General features: G+C 45.9%; 1 protein-coding gene across 1 annotated transcript; it reads right to left on the bottom strand.

The window, feature by feature from the left end:
- Window positions 1-4,482: 4,482 nt before the first annotated feature.
- NPY (neuropeptide Y) lies at window positions 4,483-10,832 on the bottom strand. The gene is made up of 4 exons (XM_004582439.4): window positions 10,617-10,832; window positions 9,576-9,763; window positions 6,049-6,129; window positions 4,483-4,748 (listed from the first exon to the last, which is right to left on the bottom strand). Exons 2-4 carry the CDS (start codon window positions 9,761-9,763, stop codon window positions 4,724-4,726), a joined length of 294 nt encoding a protein of 97 aa, XP_004582496.1. The 5' UTR covers window positions 10,617-10,832; the 3' UTR covers window positions 4,483-4,723.
- Between the last annotated feature and the right edge of the window lie 4,210 nt (window positions 10,833-15,042).

Consider the following 15,042-nt stretch of genomic DNA (forward strand, 5'->3'; position numbering starts at 1 on the left):
TGTGCCTACCTGCACCAGTCTCCCCAAAACTCCCCATCCAAGCTCTGTAACTCACATTCACCATGAACTCATTTCCAACAAGTTCTGCCCACAGTTACTGCCCTTTGTAAACACTTCTTGGAGAGCTCACTCAGGCCTTTGTGCTTCTCCAGTTTGTTTCAACTGTGCCAGAGTCATGTTCTGAACTAGATCTTGTGCAATCTAGTCTCAACCGAATTCCCCTCGAAGACATCATCAGATGGGAAGTATTTGCAAGCTGAAAGGCTACAAGCCAGCCCACTGATTTGAATGAGGCTAGTTGAGCTCCTTGCTTTTCCTGGGTGTGAAAATTCCTCATGGATGAAAATTCAAACAATGATCATCCACTTGACCACGTTGAGGTATTGCAAGGATTGAAATAAAATCACTGACATTAAAAAAATTTTTTTAAACTCATGCATGATTTATTTCCTGGAACTTGGTGTAGAGCCAGTATAATAAATGCTTACAGATTTCCTTGCTAATAATTATGTTATTCATGGTGCCTCATTAATGAGAGCAGAATTGTCCTTACTATAACTCTAGCAAGGATGATTAGTATGCTTCGTTTCATTTTTGCAATAACATGTGGGTGACCTGGTGCCTTTAAACTGCCCCTAGCAGTCAGTGGGCATCCTCAGAGGTGCCAAGCATTACAGGGAGAGTTGCTGCTGTCACACCCACGAACTTAAATAAGGCGTGAATGTTGGAGATTTACTGTTCTAGGGAACTTCTTGGGATGCAATTTTCTACTTTTAAAAACTTTACCTGGGCCCAGCATGGTAGCCTATTGGCTAGAATCCTTGCCTTGCAACCACCAGTATCCCGTATGGGCACTGGTTCATGTCCTGGCTGCTCCACTTCCCATCCAGCTCCCTGCTTGTGGCCTGGGAAAGCAGTTGAGGATGGTGCAAAGCTTTGGGACCCTGCCCATATGTGGAGGACCCTGAAGAAGCTCCTGACTCCTGGCTTTGGATGAGCTCAGCCCCAACCATTGCAGCCACTTGGGGAGTGAGCCATCAGATGGAAGATTTTTCTGTCTTCACTTCACTCTGTAAATTTTACTTAAAAAAAAAAAACTTCCCTACCATTGTATTTCCTTTTTTTGAGAAAAAATTCTTTACTATTTATTTAAAATGTAGATTTATAGAGAGGTACACACACACACACACACACACACAATCTTCCATTCACCAATTCACTGCCCAATGTCTGTAGTAACCAGACTGTGCCAGGCTGAAGCTAGGAGCCAGGAACTTCTGCCAGTGCTACCTGGGTGCAGGGGCCCACGCACTTGGGCTGTCCTCTGTTGCTTTCCTAGGCCTTTAGCAGGAAACTGGATCAGAAATGGAGAACCCAGTCTCAAACCGGAGTGCATAGTGGAGGCCAGGATCTCAGGTGGCGGCTTCATCCACTACGCCACAAGGCCAGCCCTGGTTGTATCTCTTAATGCTATTCTCTGTTTTTTAAGGATTAATAAGTCGACACAAAAGTTATTGAAAATGTCACCCTTATCACATTCCTTCTATTACTTATTTGTAACACTGACTTTCTTTGAAGTCTTACATGGAGAGTTAGGCACGTGTTATTACCCCTGTTTCATGGGCAAGAACTCAGACATTTAATGCATTTGAAACCAGACGGTTAGAAATTCATGGGGTCAGGACTGTAGAATTCACGGGGGAAAGGTTCAGTCATTTTTCTAGAAATACGAAATGAACAGGCAGTGGGATGAGGACTTGGTTACACACGTGCTATGTCGTGGATGCAGCACGAAGCCTCCTACTCATTTAAGGAAGAGGAAGAGCTGAAAAATCATTGTTTTGATGACACTCCTGGGTTATCTTTCAGTGACCCACACATGTTGCTCCTACATTGAGTACAGAGAGTTCTGAATACAGTGATAGACATTTAGCCTATCTTTGTGCTCAGGTAGGTCTTCGAGTCCTTTTTCTTTGCATAATAACTTTTATAGAACATCTCCAAATACACTAGGTTAACAAAGAACTTTAATATTGTATGATAATAAATGGTAACTTATTCTACCCTTCAAGTTTTTTTAAACATTCAACTTATATATGCAGTTCAAAGAACAAGGAGATACAAATAAGAAATTTTAGGGAAATCACAAGACAATCTTCTGTCAATTCCATTAAATAAAATTCTATACTGGGGTATCAGTGACTTATTTGGTTGAATAGAGCTTAGGATTCTTTATGCACAGAAATATTTTAGATGAAGGTATGTCATGATCAAAAAAAGTTCATGATAGGACAGGCATTTGATGAAGTGATTAAAATACAGCATGGGACACCTGTGTCCCATGTTCTGGTGCCTGGGGTCTAATACTGACTTTGTTCCAGATTATTGCTTTCTGCTAATGTGCACCTTGGGGGCCAGAAAGTGACAATTCAAGTACTTGAGTTCCATCATCCCTGTGGGACACCTGAACTGGGTTCTTGACTCCCGGTCTTGGTTTGGCCTAGCCCCAAAGATCATAAACATTTGAGAGTTGAACCAAAATTGGAAAATCTCTCTCTGGCTGACTCTGTCTCTCTGCTGTTCAAATAAATGTCAAAAAGCTGGTGCTGGCATTGCAGGTGCAACACATTTAAAATGTAGATTTATAGAGAGATATACACACACACACACACACACACACACACAATCTTCCGTTCACCAATTCACTGCCCAATGCAATGCCGGTCGCTTACATGAGAGTCATTTTGAGTTCTGACTGCTCCATCTCCACTCCAGCTCCCCGTGAATGAACTTGGGAAGGGAGCGGAGGATGAGCCAGGTGTTTGGGCTCCTGATACCCAATTGGAAGATGGGTGAAGTTCCCATGTCTGGCTTCTGGCCTGACCAACCCCTGACTGCTGTCTCTTTGTAAGGAGTGAACCAGTGAATGGAAGATGTCGCTGTCTGCATCTCTGTTGCTCTGCCTTTCAAATAAATAAAAACAGAATCTGAAAAATATTTTAAATTCATAGAAAATGAATTAAACATTACGTTTTATTTTGGTACAAAAGCTTTGAAGTCTGAGCATTTTTTTCATAATATGCATTTTCCCCCATGAACCCTTTGAAGGAGCTTTGTCCCTTTAAAATTCCCTAAGCCATACGTACAGTCAGGCTCTGTGTAATAGTGTGTACTCAAGGACAGACAACATCTGCACAGCAGTCCTGTAAAATTCTAGCTTCAAATGATGTCCGGCCTAGTGCTTGTAAGTGTACTCTGATTACACCACTACAGAACTGCCCCACAGCGCACATCTCAGGACATGCCTCCCTCATAAGGTGATCGGTGCCTGATTGTATGCACATTAGTGCTCATGTTTTTAAGGGCAATGTTAAAATGCCTCATGAAAACATTTCAGCATATGTTGATGGTGTGGTAGAATGAGATGAGACATATTTTTTAAATTTAGAGATTGCACGTAATGATCTAATAACATTCATTTTCAACAAGGGTTGTGCAAATAAAAGGGTTCTTTCAAAAATGTCATGGAAAATGTGTATGATTTTGAAAAAAAGCATGAATTTAGAAAGACTTTTTGCATGTTAAATAAACTTAGTTTTTTAAAACATTAAAGAGTTATTTGTTTTTATTGGAAAGTCAGATGTACAAAGAGGAGGAGAGACAGAGAGAAAGATCTTCTGTCTGTTGATTCACTTCCCAAGCAGCCACAATGGCTTGAGCTGAGCCAATCCGAAGCCAGGAACCTGGAATTCCCTCCAGGTGTCCCACACTTCTGGCCAAGCTCGACTGTTTTCCCAAGCCGTAAGCAGGGAGTAGAATGAGAAGCGGAGCTGCCAGGATTAGAACCAGCACCCATATGGGATCCCAGCGCATGCAAGGCGAGGACTTCGTTTTTAAATCCTGCTTTATTCAAGGCCTTTTTGAGGTGCCCTTATAGGTGTTTGAGAAAGGGGGACATTTTATAACCTTTAGTTAAGGTAATTTTTTCATGTGTGTGAAAAGGTGATCTTCCCACATGGTGAAGCTCTGACTCAATGTCTAAGAGCAGTGACCTAAGCAGATGGCTACATTTCAGCCACTTGGTAACATATCTCCTTGCAAAGTATGCAGTTGCTGCATTTAAAACCCTTTCAAAATAGATCAAATGCAACACTCAGCTCCATTCTGGACAATGAAGGACTTTGGTTGGAAACTTCTGTTGGACAGCAATCCCTTCTGCTGCCATATTGTTTAACAGGGTTACAATGGATTCCATAGGAATGAGGAAAAAGCTGGGAAAATCTCCCCAGATTAGCATTCCCTTGATCAATGTTCCCAAATGTTTCTCTGCGTTATACTCACAAACACACTCATGGGCACACGCAAACACACACAGCAAGTGAGTCTTGACCACCACACCTTATTGTGTTTTTCTATCTTCTGTAGCCACTGCTTAAGTCTTGACAGAACAAATCCTGAATCTTCTGGAAGGGAGGGAGGCGGACTTTTAATTCAATGACTATCTTAAAAGCTTTTTCATTATTGCAATAGCAGATCTTTTTTTCATAGAGAAAGACACACTTTTGAATGCATGGGACTTTATTGAAACACACACATGTAACAATGGTAACAATGGAAAATATCACAGAACTCAGAGCAACAGTGGCATGCACTGGTTGGATGGTGACAGGATGAAGCATGGGTCGAAAACAGGAAAAGACCGGAGAATAAATTGCGTTTCCAATCACCACATAGAAGGGTCTTCGAGCCTGCAAAACATAAAAGCACAGCATGTTCAGAGAAGGCACCTGGCTCCCTGGGAGACAAGACAAGAAGGAGATGCTCTGCTGGGAGCTGAAAAAGGATCAGAATGCACAGAAAAGCCTCCTCCCCCTGGGAGTCGCATTCTAAACAGGAGGCTGCGGGCAGATGTCAGAGTCAGAACCTGAGACAGTGGCACAGGGAAGAATGAGCCAGCCTAGCAGCTTGCCCTCCTGTTTGGGGTATAGACAAGGCTCCAGGTGTGTCCAAGGCCTAAGGACGCTGTGACATTTCAGAAGATCAGAACTACAGGAAGCTGGTGTTAGTTGGTGTTGTTTCCCTGCAAGTTTCTTTATGCACTAAGATGCTTGTTGTCAGACTATCAAGAACCATCACAGGCAAGCAAGTCTTGTCTCCTACCTACATGTGTCTGAGTTCATCAGGGTGTAATTAACTTTATTTCTATTTCATCTGGCTTTGGTTCTGTGCTGTAAAACCAGCAACAAGCACAATGGTTGGTAAAGAGTCTGCATTGTTGTGTTTTCCAACCCTAAGTTGGACACAAGCCTACCTGAAACTTTTCACTATGGGCAAAAATCATTGGCAAGTCCATGAGGTTTATTGCTTAGGATTAAAACAGCTCTTGTAGATTTTCCGCCTGCTTCCCTTGGCATTTTGCTGTTCAACGCCGAGGCTGGTAACTCCAAGTGCACTGGTGTTGGATTCCATTGCAAATCATTGTTTCCCTTTGAGAAAACAAATGTAAACTGCCCCACACTCGCACCTCTCACTGTGGCTGGCCATTGTGCAGAACTAAGGGAGGGTGTTGGGAAACCAGAGGAAAGGGAGTGTCCTTGCCAGCCAGCCAGCCAGCAGAGAGTCAAGAAAGAATCTCACAAGAGCCATAGACCCGCCCACACTCACTGAACAGGTGCTCCAGTGACCCCTTCTGGGCAACTTGGTCTTTGACAATGGAGAGCAGCAGGGAAAGAACCCCTGTGCATCTCAGCCTAGCTGTGAATAGAGACAGGAGGCAGGGACAAGGACAGAAAACCTCGGGAGGGGGATCACCTATGTCCCCCCATCTCCACCACGCATGGAAGCCAAAGATAGGCAGGTGGTTGTTGTCATGGAGACTTGGGGATTTGTTGGTTTAGAGATTTACCTTGTGAGCACCTGAGAAAGAAGGGTCATCCCCTCCAGGTGTTCCAGCCCTATTTCTGCCCAAATCCTCCCTGCTAAGAGATTCCTCCCACTGCTTGGCGCCTCGCATTCTGTGATGATGTCCCTGTCAGCACCTTCTCATACCTGGTTCTGGGAGCATTTTCTGTGCTTTCTCTCATCAGGAGGTCTGAAATCAGTGTCTCAGGGCTGGATCGCTTCCCATATCTGAAAAAAGGGAGCAGATGAGATGCCTTTCGAAGTCATTTTAGAATACTTTGGGCAAAAAGGCGATGGGATATTAAACCTGAAAGGAATTTCCAGTTGTTTCTCAGCCAACTCGGTATATGAAGCATGTATTATCAGAAACACTATCATGAAATGACTTCAAACTTCATATATTTACAACTTGCTTAAATACTTAAGAAGTCAATCAAAATTAGTAATCAAATTCTTGGATTTTTATACTAACACAAATTAGATAAATAGACTTTGATAACCTGGCGACAAGAAACAAAAACTATGGAAGTGTTTCCATAATTGGCTGATTGGGTACAGTACTGATCACACACAGCAACCCGGATCTTGCTAAGAGATCAGCTGATCTTTTAGAAGAAGCCCTAGGCAAGGGAATCTACACATTCAAGTCCCACCTGTTTTCTTATTTGTAAGGATGAAATCACAAGCCCTGCTTAAATTGGAGTCTTGGTGAAAGTCCAGTGTGAGATGTGGCATGCAGGCACCAGGCACTGTTATGGAAATGCATCAGTCTCATAGCTTTTTTTCCCATATTTATGCAGGGACCAACAGTTTTGTAACCTTCTTGATGCTGTGATTTTTTTTAACAATTGCAGTAAAAGGGATTCCCACTGGTCCACAGAGGTGTGTGTGTGTGTGTGTGTTTTCCTCCCACAGATGGGTGTGGATAGGGCAATAGGTGCAAGTCTATGTTTATCCAGGAGGGTACCTGCTCCAGGACACTATGAAAGAGTCCAACAAGTCTATACTGAATTGCAATTCTTGAGGAGGTTAAAGCAGGAACCATCAGCAGTTGCCTTGTTTACAACTCAAAACTTCATCTGGTGTGTATTGACTAGCCAATACAAACCACCATGGAATGAAGGTACCAGGGGATATATACTAATTGCCCATCCGCACAATTCAATCAGTCAGGCTTGGAGGGGAGACTTCCTACTCTCACTGCTTTGATGGCTTCCCAGGGCTGCACTCCACCCTCCCTCCACCCCGACCCCTCTCCAAACCTTCGTAAGATTTCTTTACAGACTGTCTGGAGTTGTGATATCAGACCTCAGGCTGCTGCTCATACTTAGATATTCTGTTCATGTATTGGTTTTACTCATCTTAAAACTCTTGGGTAATCTGAATTCATTTCTCTATCACGCTCCAGTGAGTTAAAGAACTGGCAACCATTTTCTCCAATTTACCAGAAAAGGATCTAAATCGTGGGATTTACAATCATCAACCAACCTCACAAATGCGCTGTTCAGTCCCCTTCCCTCTCTAATTAACTCTGGATTACCCTCTTTTCTCCAAGATGCTTTAACTTTAAAACATTCTCTAGGGTAAAGCTTTCCAAACACGCTGCACAGTGGAATCCCTTGATGGGTACTTAAAACATACAATGAAGTCCAAGCCCCATCCCCAGGCAGGCTAATTTAATTGGTCAGGGTAGAGTCTCTATATGTAAAAAGCTCCCCAATTGATTCTAATGTCATAACATTGATCTACAGCTGGGCTTCTTTACCTTGGCCTGACTGACATTTGAAGCAATCACTGCTTGCTGTAGGAGCGATCTTGGGGCTCGCAGGATGTGTAGCAGAGCACCCGTACTCTACAGACTGCATGCCAGTAGCACCCACACCTCCTTGAAATAACCAGAAATGTCCCAATGCAGCCAAATGTCCGGCACTGCATAAAATCACTCCCAAGTGCGAACTGCTCCAAGGCATGTACAGCAGTGAAATGTGATACATACAGAGGCAGCTACCCAGGTCTCCAGAACAACAAACCAGGGGTACCCACAGCAGCAGGAATAGAGCTTAACGGCATGAGCTGAGTAGAAAAAGTCACAGAAGCAAGGCAGTGACTTTAGGAGCCCATTTATACTGAGTTAAAACTTATCAATGACTCCAACTTTCACAAACACCTACAAATGGTCTTTAGAAAATTCATGGAAGGGGCCCAGTGGCGTGGCCTAGCAGCTAAAGTCCTCGCCCTGAACGCGCCGGGATCCCATACGGGCGCCGGTTCTAATCCCGGCAGCTCCACTTCCCATCCAGCTCCCTGCTTGTGGCCTGGGAAAGCAGTTGAGGATGGCCCAAAGCCTTGGGTTCCTGCACCCATGTGGGAGACCTGGAGGAGGTTCCAGGTTCCTGGCTTCGGACCGGTGCAGTACCGGCCGTTGCGGTCACTTGGGAAGTGAATCATCGGATGGAAGATCTTCCTTTCTGTCTCTCCTCCTCTATGTATATCCACCTTTCCAATAAAAATAAATAATGGTAAAATCTTTTGAAAAAATAGAAAGTTCATGGAAAATGCTTACTATTAAAACTATGCATGGATTGCAATTGTTTTTGCACCAAACATAAGGTAATCTTCCAATTCCAGTTTCCCAGGAACTTTGGAAATGCCTTTGTCTGTGTGCATTAGAGTGTATAAAGCCAATGAGTGCAGAAGGGAGCAGATGAGAGTGAGCTACGAGTCTCTCATGGTCTATAAGATGGAATCATGTGAGGATAAGAGAAGAAACCCGACTTCGGGACCCACTCACTCCTGTCCATCATATTCTCTCTCTGAGAAGCTCAAGTCCCTCCCTCTCCTTACCTTTTGCTCACTAAACCTTTTGGAGCTCACACTGACTGTGGGCGGTGATGGGGACAACATGCAAGGGAATTCACTAGCAGGGCTCCCATTCTGCTTTTAAATGAGTTTTCAAAAAGCATTCTCACTTTTAGGATCCGAATGAAGATAGAGTTACTTCAATGCCTTGAGGTGACATTGGCTGAGACAATGCTTGGGGAAATGTTTATAAAACAGCCAGGCTGCACAGCAATCATTTTTGCAAAAAAAAAAAAAAAATCATACCATACTCACTTGCTAAGTAACAGAGGTTTTCTTAGAAAAAGCAACAGCTAATACAGTTTGGTTTTGCGCAAGTTCTTTGTTTTCTACAGCAGTGTAAGCATGAATTTGAGGCAATTCATTTTCTGGGAAGCAAATTAGGACACCAGGCATTGCTTTTGCTAATTAAAATGCTCAGATTTCAATGGGTTTCATTCGGACATTTGCATGTATGCTGATTCTATATAAATTGAGACCTTTCCAAACGCTTTTCAGCTACCTCCTCCACTCGCTCTGGGTGGTTTGGGAGGTTTGTGGCTCTCTTGCTTTCATTTGGTGGTTCCGCTCTTCCTAATCACCCCTTACCCCTACAGCACTTCCCGGGCATACTCCTGGTCCTGGCACTTAACCACGGAAGTTTCAAAAGCTCCATCCCCACCTTCCCACCCTCCTCAACTGCCCTACCAACAAAATAGAGGAGGAGCCTCCAGAAGGCTACAACAGATCCACTCAGAGCTGAGCGCTGCCTGGTATTGTCCTGCCCTGTGACACAGCAAAGAAAAGGCACTTCAGGAGACCTGGGGCACACCCACCTCTGCCTGGTGATGAGGTTGATGTAGTGTCGCAGTGCCGAGTAGTATCTGGCCATATCCTCTGCCGGCGCATCCTCCCCCGGGTTGTCGGGTTTGGAGGGGTACGCCTCGGCCAGAGCGCCCAGGCACACGATTAGGGACAGGACGAGGGTCAATCCCGACAGCCCCAGTCGCTTGCTCCCGAGCATCTGTGGACACAGAAGCACAATGGAGAGACTTGGGGAAGGGATGTGAAGGCGGGGAGGGGGCGTCCGAGGAAAAATGCCCCCTGCACCTGTCTCCTCAGCCTCCTGCGCTACGGCCGGAAGGTCCCAGGCCCTCCGAGGGGACCTGAACCTGAGGAGCGCCTGCCCTGGCCGGGACCTGGCGCTCTGCCGGAAAACTGCTGTGCAACTTCGTTCCAAGGGGCAGTGACCACCAGACGCGAGGCGAGAGGCGCAGGGTGGAGCCCCCTTCGGTTTGAGACACTTTATAAACTGAATTGGAAGTTCTTCCCCTCTTTGCCAAACCCTGGTTTGGAGCAGAAAACTGTTACTGCCTGCAGTGTGGACAGCGACGTTGAGATCCCCTTAGGAAAGAGTGAACGGACTCCGCCACGGTGACTAGCTGGCTCCAGGAAGGGGGAAAGACAGCGAGGCCTGGGGCCAGTCTCAGGTCGGACTACCCAGGGAGTTCGGATCCCCGACGGGAGAAAGGCGCTGGGAGACCTCCCTCGCCTTTCTGAATTTCCTGGAGATCCCGGGAGAACTCGACAGAAGCTACCCCGGGAGAACTTGAAGGCAGATCCAGTCCTCCCTCCTATCCATAGGAACTGGCCGGCAAGGCGCGCCCGGGGGAAAGACGCAAAGACATTGGAGGGCGTGAGGGAAAGGGACCAAACGGACAGGTGGAGTTGAGTGGACAAGAGGAGCCGGGGCGCGGGGCCAGAGCCTCTAAGTGCTCCAGGGTTCCGCGGAGAGCGGAGAAGGCGCTCGGGGCAAGTTTACTCCACTCTACTCTGATCTCCCGGCCCCGTCAAAAGAGGTGATAACACTCACTCACAGTGGCTGGCGGGCGGACTGGGCGGAGAAGGTTCTGCTGTCGGGCGCTCCTCTCCGACGGATGAGAGCTGGCAGATGAGGTGCAGAAAGTGGTTCGCCAGCCAGCTTTTATGCAGCTGCCTCGCCGCAGCAGGAGGGGCCGCGGGCAATCACGCTGGGTGACTCCCCCCGCCACTTCCCGCCCCCGAGTGCCGGAGGGGCGGGGGACGGGGCTTGAGCCGGAGACGTACCCGCAGGAGTATTTTCTACGGGAACCGCCTACGCGGCTACTCTTCCAACCCGGACTTTGCCCGGAGACCCGGGCCAGGTACCCGGGAGCCAGGAAGCTCGCCGAGGATGCTGGACAGCGCCAAAGCCAAGTACGGGCGCTCCGGCTGCAGCGGCTGCTCTGCCTGGACGCGCTCTCCTTCCCGCCCCGTCCAGCCTTGTGGGGATCGCCTCTGTGGCTCGCTACCAGCACTGCGGGTCCCCTTGAACGGCCGGGGAGAGGGTACCCAGCTCCCCTACCCCGTGCAGTATCTTCGGGACTCACACAGCACACTCGCTGGCCACAGCCACGCGAGTTAACAAGGGAAGCACTAGGGCGCACAGGTTTTGCTTGGTATTTGGAGCAGGTCTGCCTCCGGTGCCCGAGAGTTCCCAAATCACCTCACACTCCATCCCGAGGAGCTTAGGGTGGGCTCCTGTAATCTTAACTCTTTCCCTTGGCCTTCCCCTCCCCACCGGAAAAACAACCCTCTCTGGGCCCAAAGACAGCAGCCTGACTGGGTGGAGACCCCAGAACACGGGAGCCACCGTCACTCCAAGGCGAAGCCTGAGTTTACTGGGCAAGAGTCGCGCGCTTCCAGCGTCCAGAGACGCAGCAGTCCTGAGGGTCCAGAATTGGACAGCGAGTGATTTCTCCCTTCTCCTCTCTGCTAGCAGGAGTAAAGTTTCAAGTACTTGACTGATTGGAAACGAGGTTTCCGATCAGAACGTAGCAGGTAACAATCTATTCACCTGAACTCAGAGCCCGCTGAAACCTGTTGCGCGACTGTCAAAATCATAGAAACTGTTCTTAGGGAGAACAAGGGCAAAGGGGTCTGGCAGGGAGGGGGCTGAGACCTTGAAGTTCCCTGGGAGGCTCAATCTATCTAGATAAAATGGCAGGCTGGGAAGAAAAGCGCCAAGCTGCTAAACTTGTGAAGTACTCTGTCAAGCTGACACTTTTTGTGCTGTTCAGACAGCGTTGAATTAAGCACCGGTTACTGCGAGGCAAGCAATTCCGTGTGTGTGGGTGTGTGTGTGTGTTCCGTTTCAGTTAGTCAGTTAGTTCACTGTGCCTGTTTGAGTAACGCATACGCTGGGACACCAGGTATCAGGGCTCTCACAGTGGCTGCCTGGCGCTTAAGTTAGAGCCCTTTAGAAGGGCTCTAAGAGTCCTTTAGACAGGGCGTCCACTTGTCACAACATGGTACTGTTTGCGGAGACTGTCCCGGGCTCCTGTCAATGGAAGTTTAGCAGTAGCACGGAAGGCTCAGAGGAAATATCCCCGGGGAGGTACTTCCCTCTGGGGTCTGGGAACCACCTGGAGATGTGAGGAATCCGTTTTAAGAGAAGGTCGTGGGTGGCTGAGAATCATAAGGACTTCCTGGGGGGTGGGGAGGTTTCTGGCTTTGGACACATCATAGGCAGAGAGCAGGGTGCTACGGGAGAGTGGGCAACCGTGCTCCCTTTTCTTGCAGTCTAAGCACCTCCCCCCACCCTCAGGCTCTAAATAGCTCCCTTTTGGGACTTGCGGCTTTGGGTTGCCACCTCTTTTCCTTGCCATGGCCTCTTGCCCTCCCTCAGCCTGTGGAGTTGCTGGGGTTTGTCCCCCGAAAGAAACAAAGCCATGCCAAAATCACAAAATAAAACAGTTGAAAACAAAAAATACAGAACTGCCCATCAACTCAGCTTCTCTATGCTAGCTCCACAGCCGTTTTTTCTTCTGTTTTGTAGTATGTGTGTGTACTTACTTAGTTGTTTGTGTTTTAGCTGCTTTATTGAGATACCATTGACATTCTAATCAATGAATGTTCAAAGCACTCAATTGGATGTATGCTTACACACAGACATGCACTCATAAAGAGTTTATCCTCATGATACTCAGATCATGAAAATGCACATCACCCCCAAACTTTCTACTGCTCACTCGCACTTCTCCCCTCCTGCCTCTTCCTGGCAGATTGTCCATCAATCTCCTCTGTAGATCTGCCTGTATTTTCTAGAATGGTCTGTAAGTCGACAGTACATATCCTTTGCCTGCCTGCTACTTGATCAACCTCATTCTTTTTAGACACTCCGCACATGGTTACGTATGTCCCTTTTTGTTACCAGGAAGAATTCCTTTGATGCCATGTCCAGTTTTCAAAAATCTGTGCAATTGCTCATGAGCCTTGGGTTGTTCCCAGCTAGGACTCTCACGACAAAGCTGTAATGGTGCTTGTTTACAAGTCTTTGTCTGGACATACACTGAGGAACGTACACACTTGTGGGCAAGATGACTGAGTCATACAGTGATGCATGTGTCCCACAGTTTGCGTTGGATTGCTTTTGTTTTATTCCCTTTTTTCCCCTCTGTGTCTTGCTTCAAATGGTTTCATGGCTAACTCATTGAGTTCATTAACCTTTGTTTTGCATTATCTGATCACTATCAAGTCAGTACATTGCATTCTTTACACTGGACCATGTTAATTTCAACACTTTAGAATTTTTAAGATTTACTTGAAAAGGCAAATTTACAGAGAGAAGGAGAGACAGAAAGATCTTTCATCTGCTTGTTCACTCCCCAAACAGCCACAATGGCTGGGGCTGAGCCAATATGAAGCCAGGAGTATCTTTCCAGGTCTCCCAAGAGGGTGCAGGGTCCCAAGGCTTTGAACCATCCTCTACTGCTTTCCCAGGCCACAAATAGGAAGCTGGATGAGAAGTGGACATGAACCAGTGCCCATATGGGATCCTGGCACTTGCAAGGGGAGGATTATGCCAGGCCACATGGCAATTTTTGAGTATGTGTTAATAATAGTAATGTCTGTGCTATTTCTATCTATAATAGTTCCATTAGAATTGATTGATTTCTCTCCACATTGCTTGTGTCTTCCTAATTCTTTGTGTGCCTCATAGTTTTTAATAGAATGTCAGAAAGTTCAATTCTATTTACATGTTCATTTAATTATTTTTATTTGACAGAAACTGTTTCTGAGTATTGTTCTGGGACTGTATTAAGCAATCGGAATGTGAGTGTCATATTTCTGTTTGTGAGGTTGCAGCACGGTTGTCTTACCACTTTTGAGATAAGACTCTATTTGCATATTAATTTGTTTATTTGAGAGAGAGACAGATCTTCCCTACAACAGCCAGGTCTGAACCTGTCTCCATATGGATGGCAACAACCCAAGTCCTCGAGCCAACACCTGCTGCCTCACAGGGTCTGCATTAACAGGAAGCTAGGATGGAGAGACTCAAGCCCGGAACCAACCAGCATCCTAAGCCATATACCTGTCCTACCTTCTTCTGACTTTAGCTTGTAACTGTTGCCCCCTGATTTGGAAAATTTTGTCCTCTGACTGCTAAACCAGGAACTGTCCCTAGTCTTTTGTGAGTGCTATGGAACTCTGTTTACCCTAAACACTTGTGTTTCTTTTACTGGTCTTGAGTGTTTTCTTCAGGTACATCAACTGAGTAGTACAATTATATGCAGTCCAGAGATTTTCAAACTCTTTACACTTAAAGGACCTGTGTATTGCAAGCCCTGCCTCCCCAGCTTACCTATGTGTCTCCTTCCTGTCCACTAGACTTCTTCCTTCTTAAATACATCAGCCACTTTTCCCACTTGAGTCCTCACTGATTTAGGTAATATTTCTGAAATATTGTGCCAACTGTTTTTCAGGAAGAATATATATATATATATATACATATATACATATATACATATATACATATATACATATATACATATATATAATGCAGTGTGATGGTTTCCCCATAGATAACGATCAAATATGAATAATTACCATTTCCTTCTCCTTAAACATTTATCATTTCTTTCTTGAAACTATTTGGACAACGCATACACATATCTTTCTAGTTTCACCTTGAAATGCCACTTCCTTGTGGGTGAATCCCTCAGGATAAGTCCTTTCAGGATTCTGAATTTCTTCCTAATTGCACATGGCTACAGTTCCATTGTATACATATTATTTAGATTTTGTATTGCTGCTTGTTTAAATATACACATTTTTAGTATATGTTAATTCCATAAGACATGAGACAATGTGTCTTTCATTTATGTTTGCATCCCTGGTGTGACTCCTAGCACTCAATGAATTCCTGATAAAGATATGTTGATCAAAATGAATATCTTTATGGAGCTAAGGTTTAAGCAGAATTTTAGATGGATCTGTTAT

The sequence above is a fragment of the Ochotona princeps genome, chromosome 20, assembly GCF_030435755.1.
Source record: "Ochotona princeps isolate mOchPri1 chromosome 20, mOchPri1.hap1, whole genome shotgun sequence".
Lineage (NCBI taxonomy): Eukaryota > Metazoa > Chordata > Mammalia > Lagomorpha > Ochotonidae > Ochotona > Ochotona princeps.

Excerpts from the sequence above, each read along its gene's own strand:
- NPY (XM_004582439.4), bottom strand. The coding sequence starts at position 9,763 with ATGCTCGGGAGCAAGCGACTGGGGCTGTCGGGATTGACCCTCGTCCTG. Across the intron at positions 6,130-9,575 it reads AACCTCATCACCAGGCAGAG|ATATGGGAAGCGATCCAGCC; the intron begins GTGGGTGTGCCC and ends CCCTTTTTTCAG. Across the intron at positions 4,749-6,048 it reads GAAAATGCTCCCAGAACCAG|GCTCGAAGACCCTTCTATGT; the intron begins GTATGAGAAGGT and ends TATGTTTTGCAG.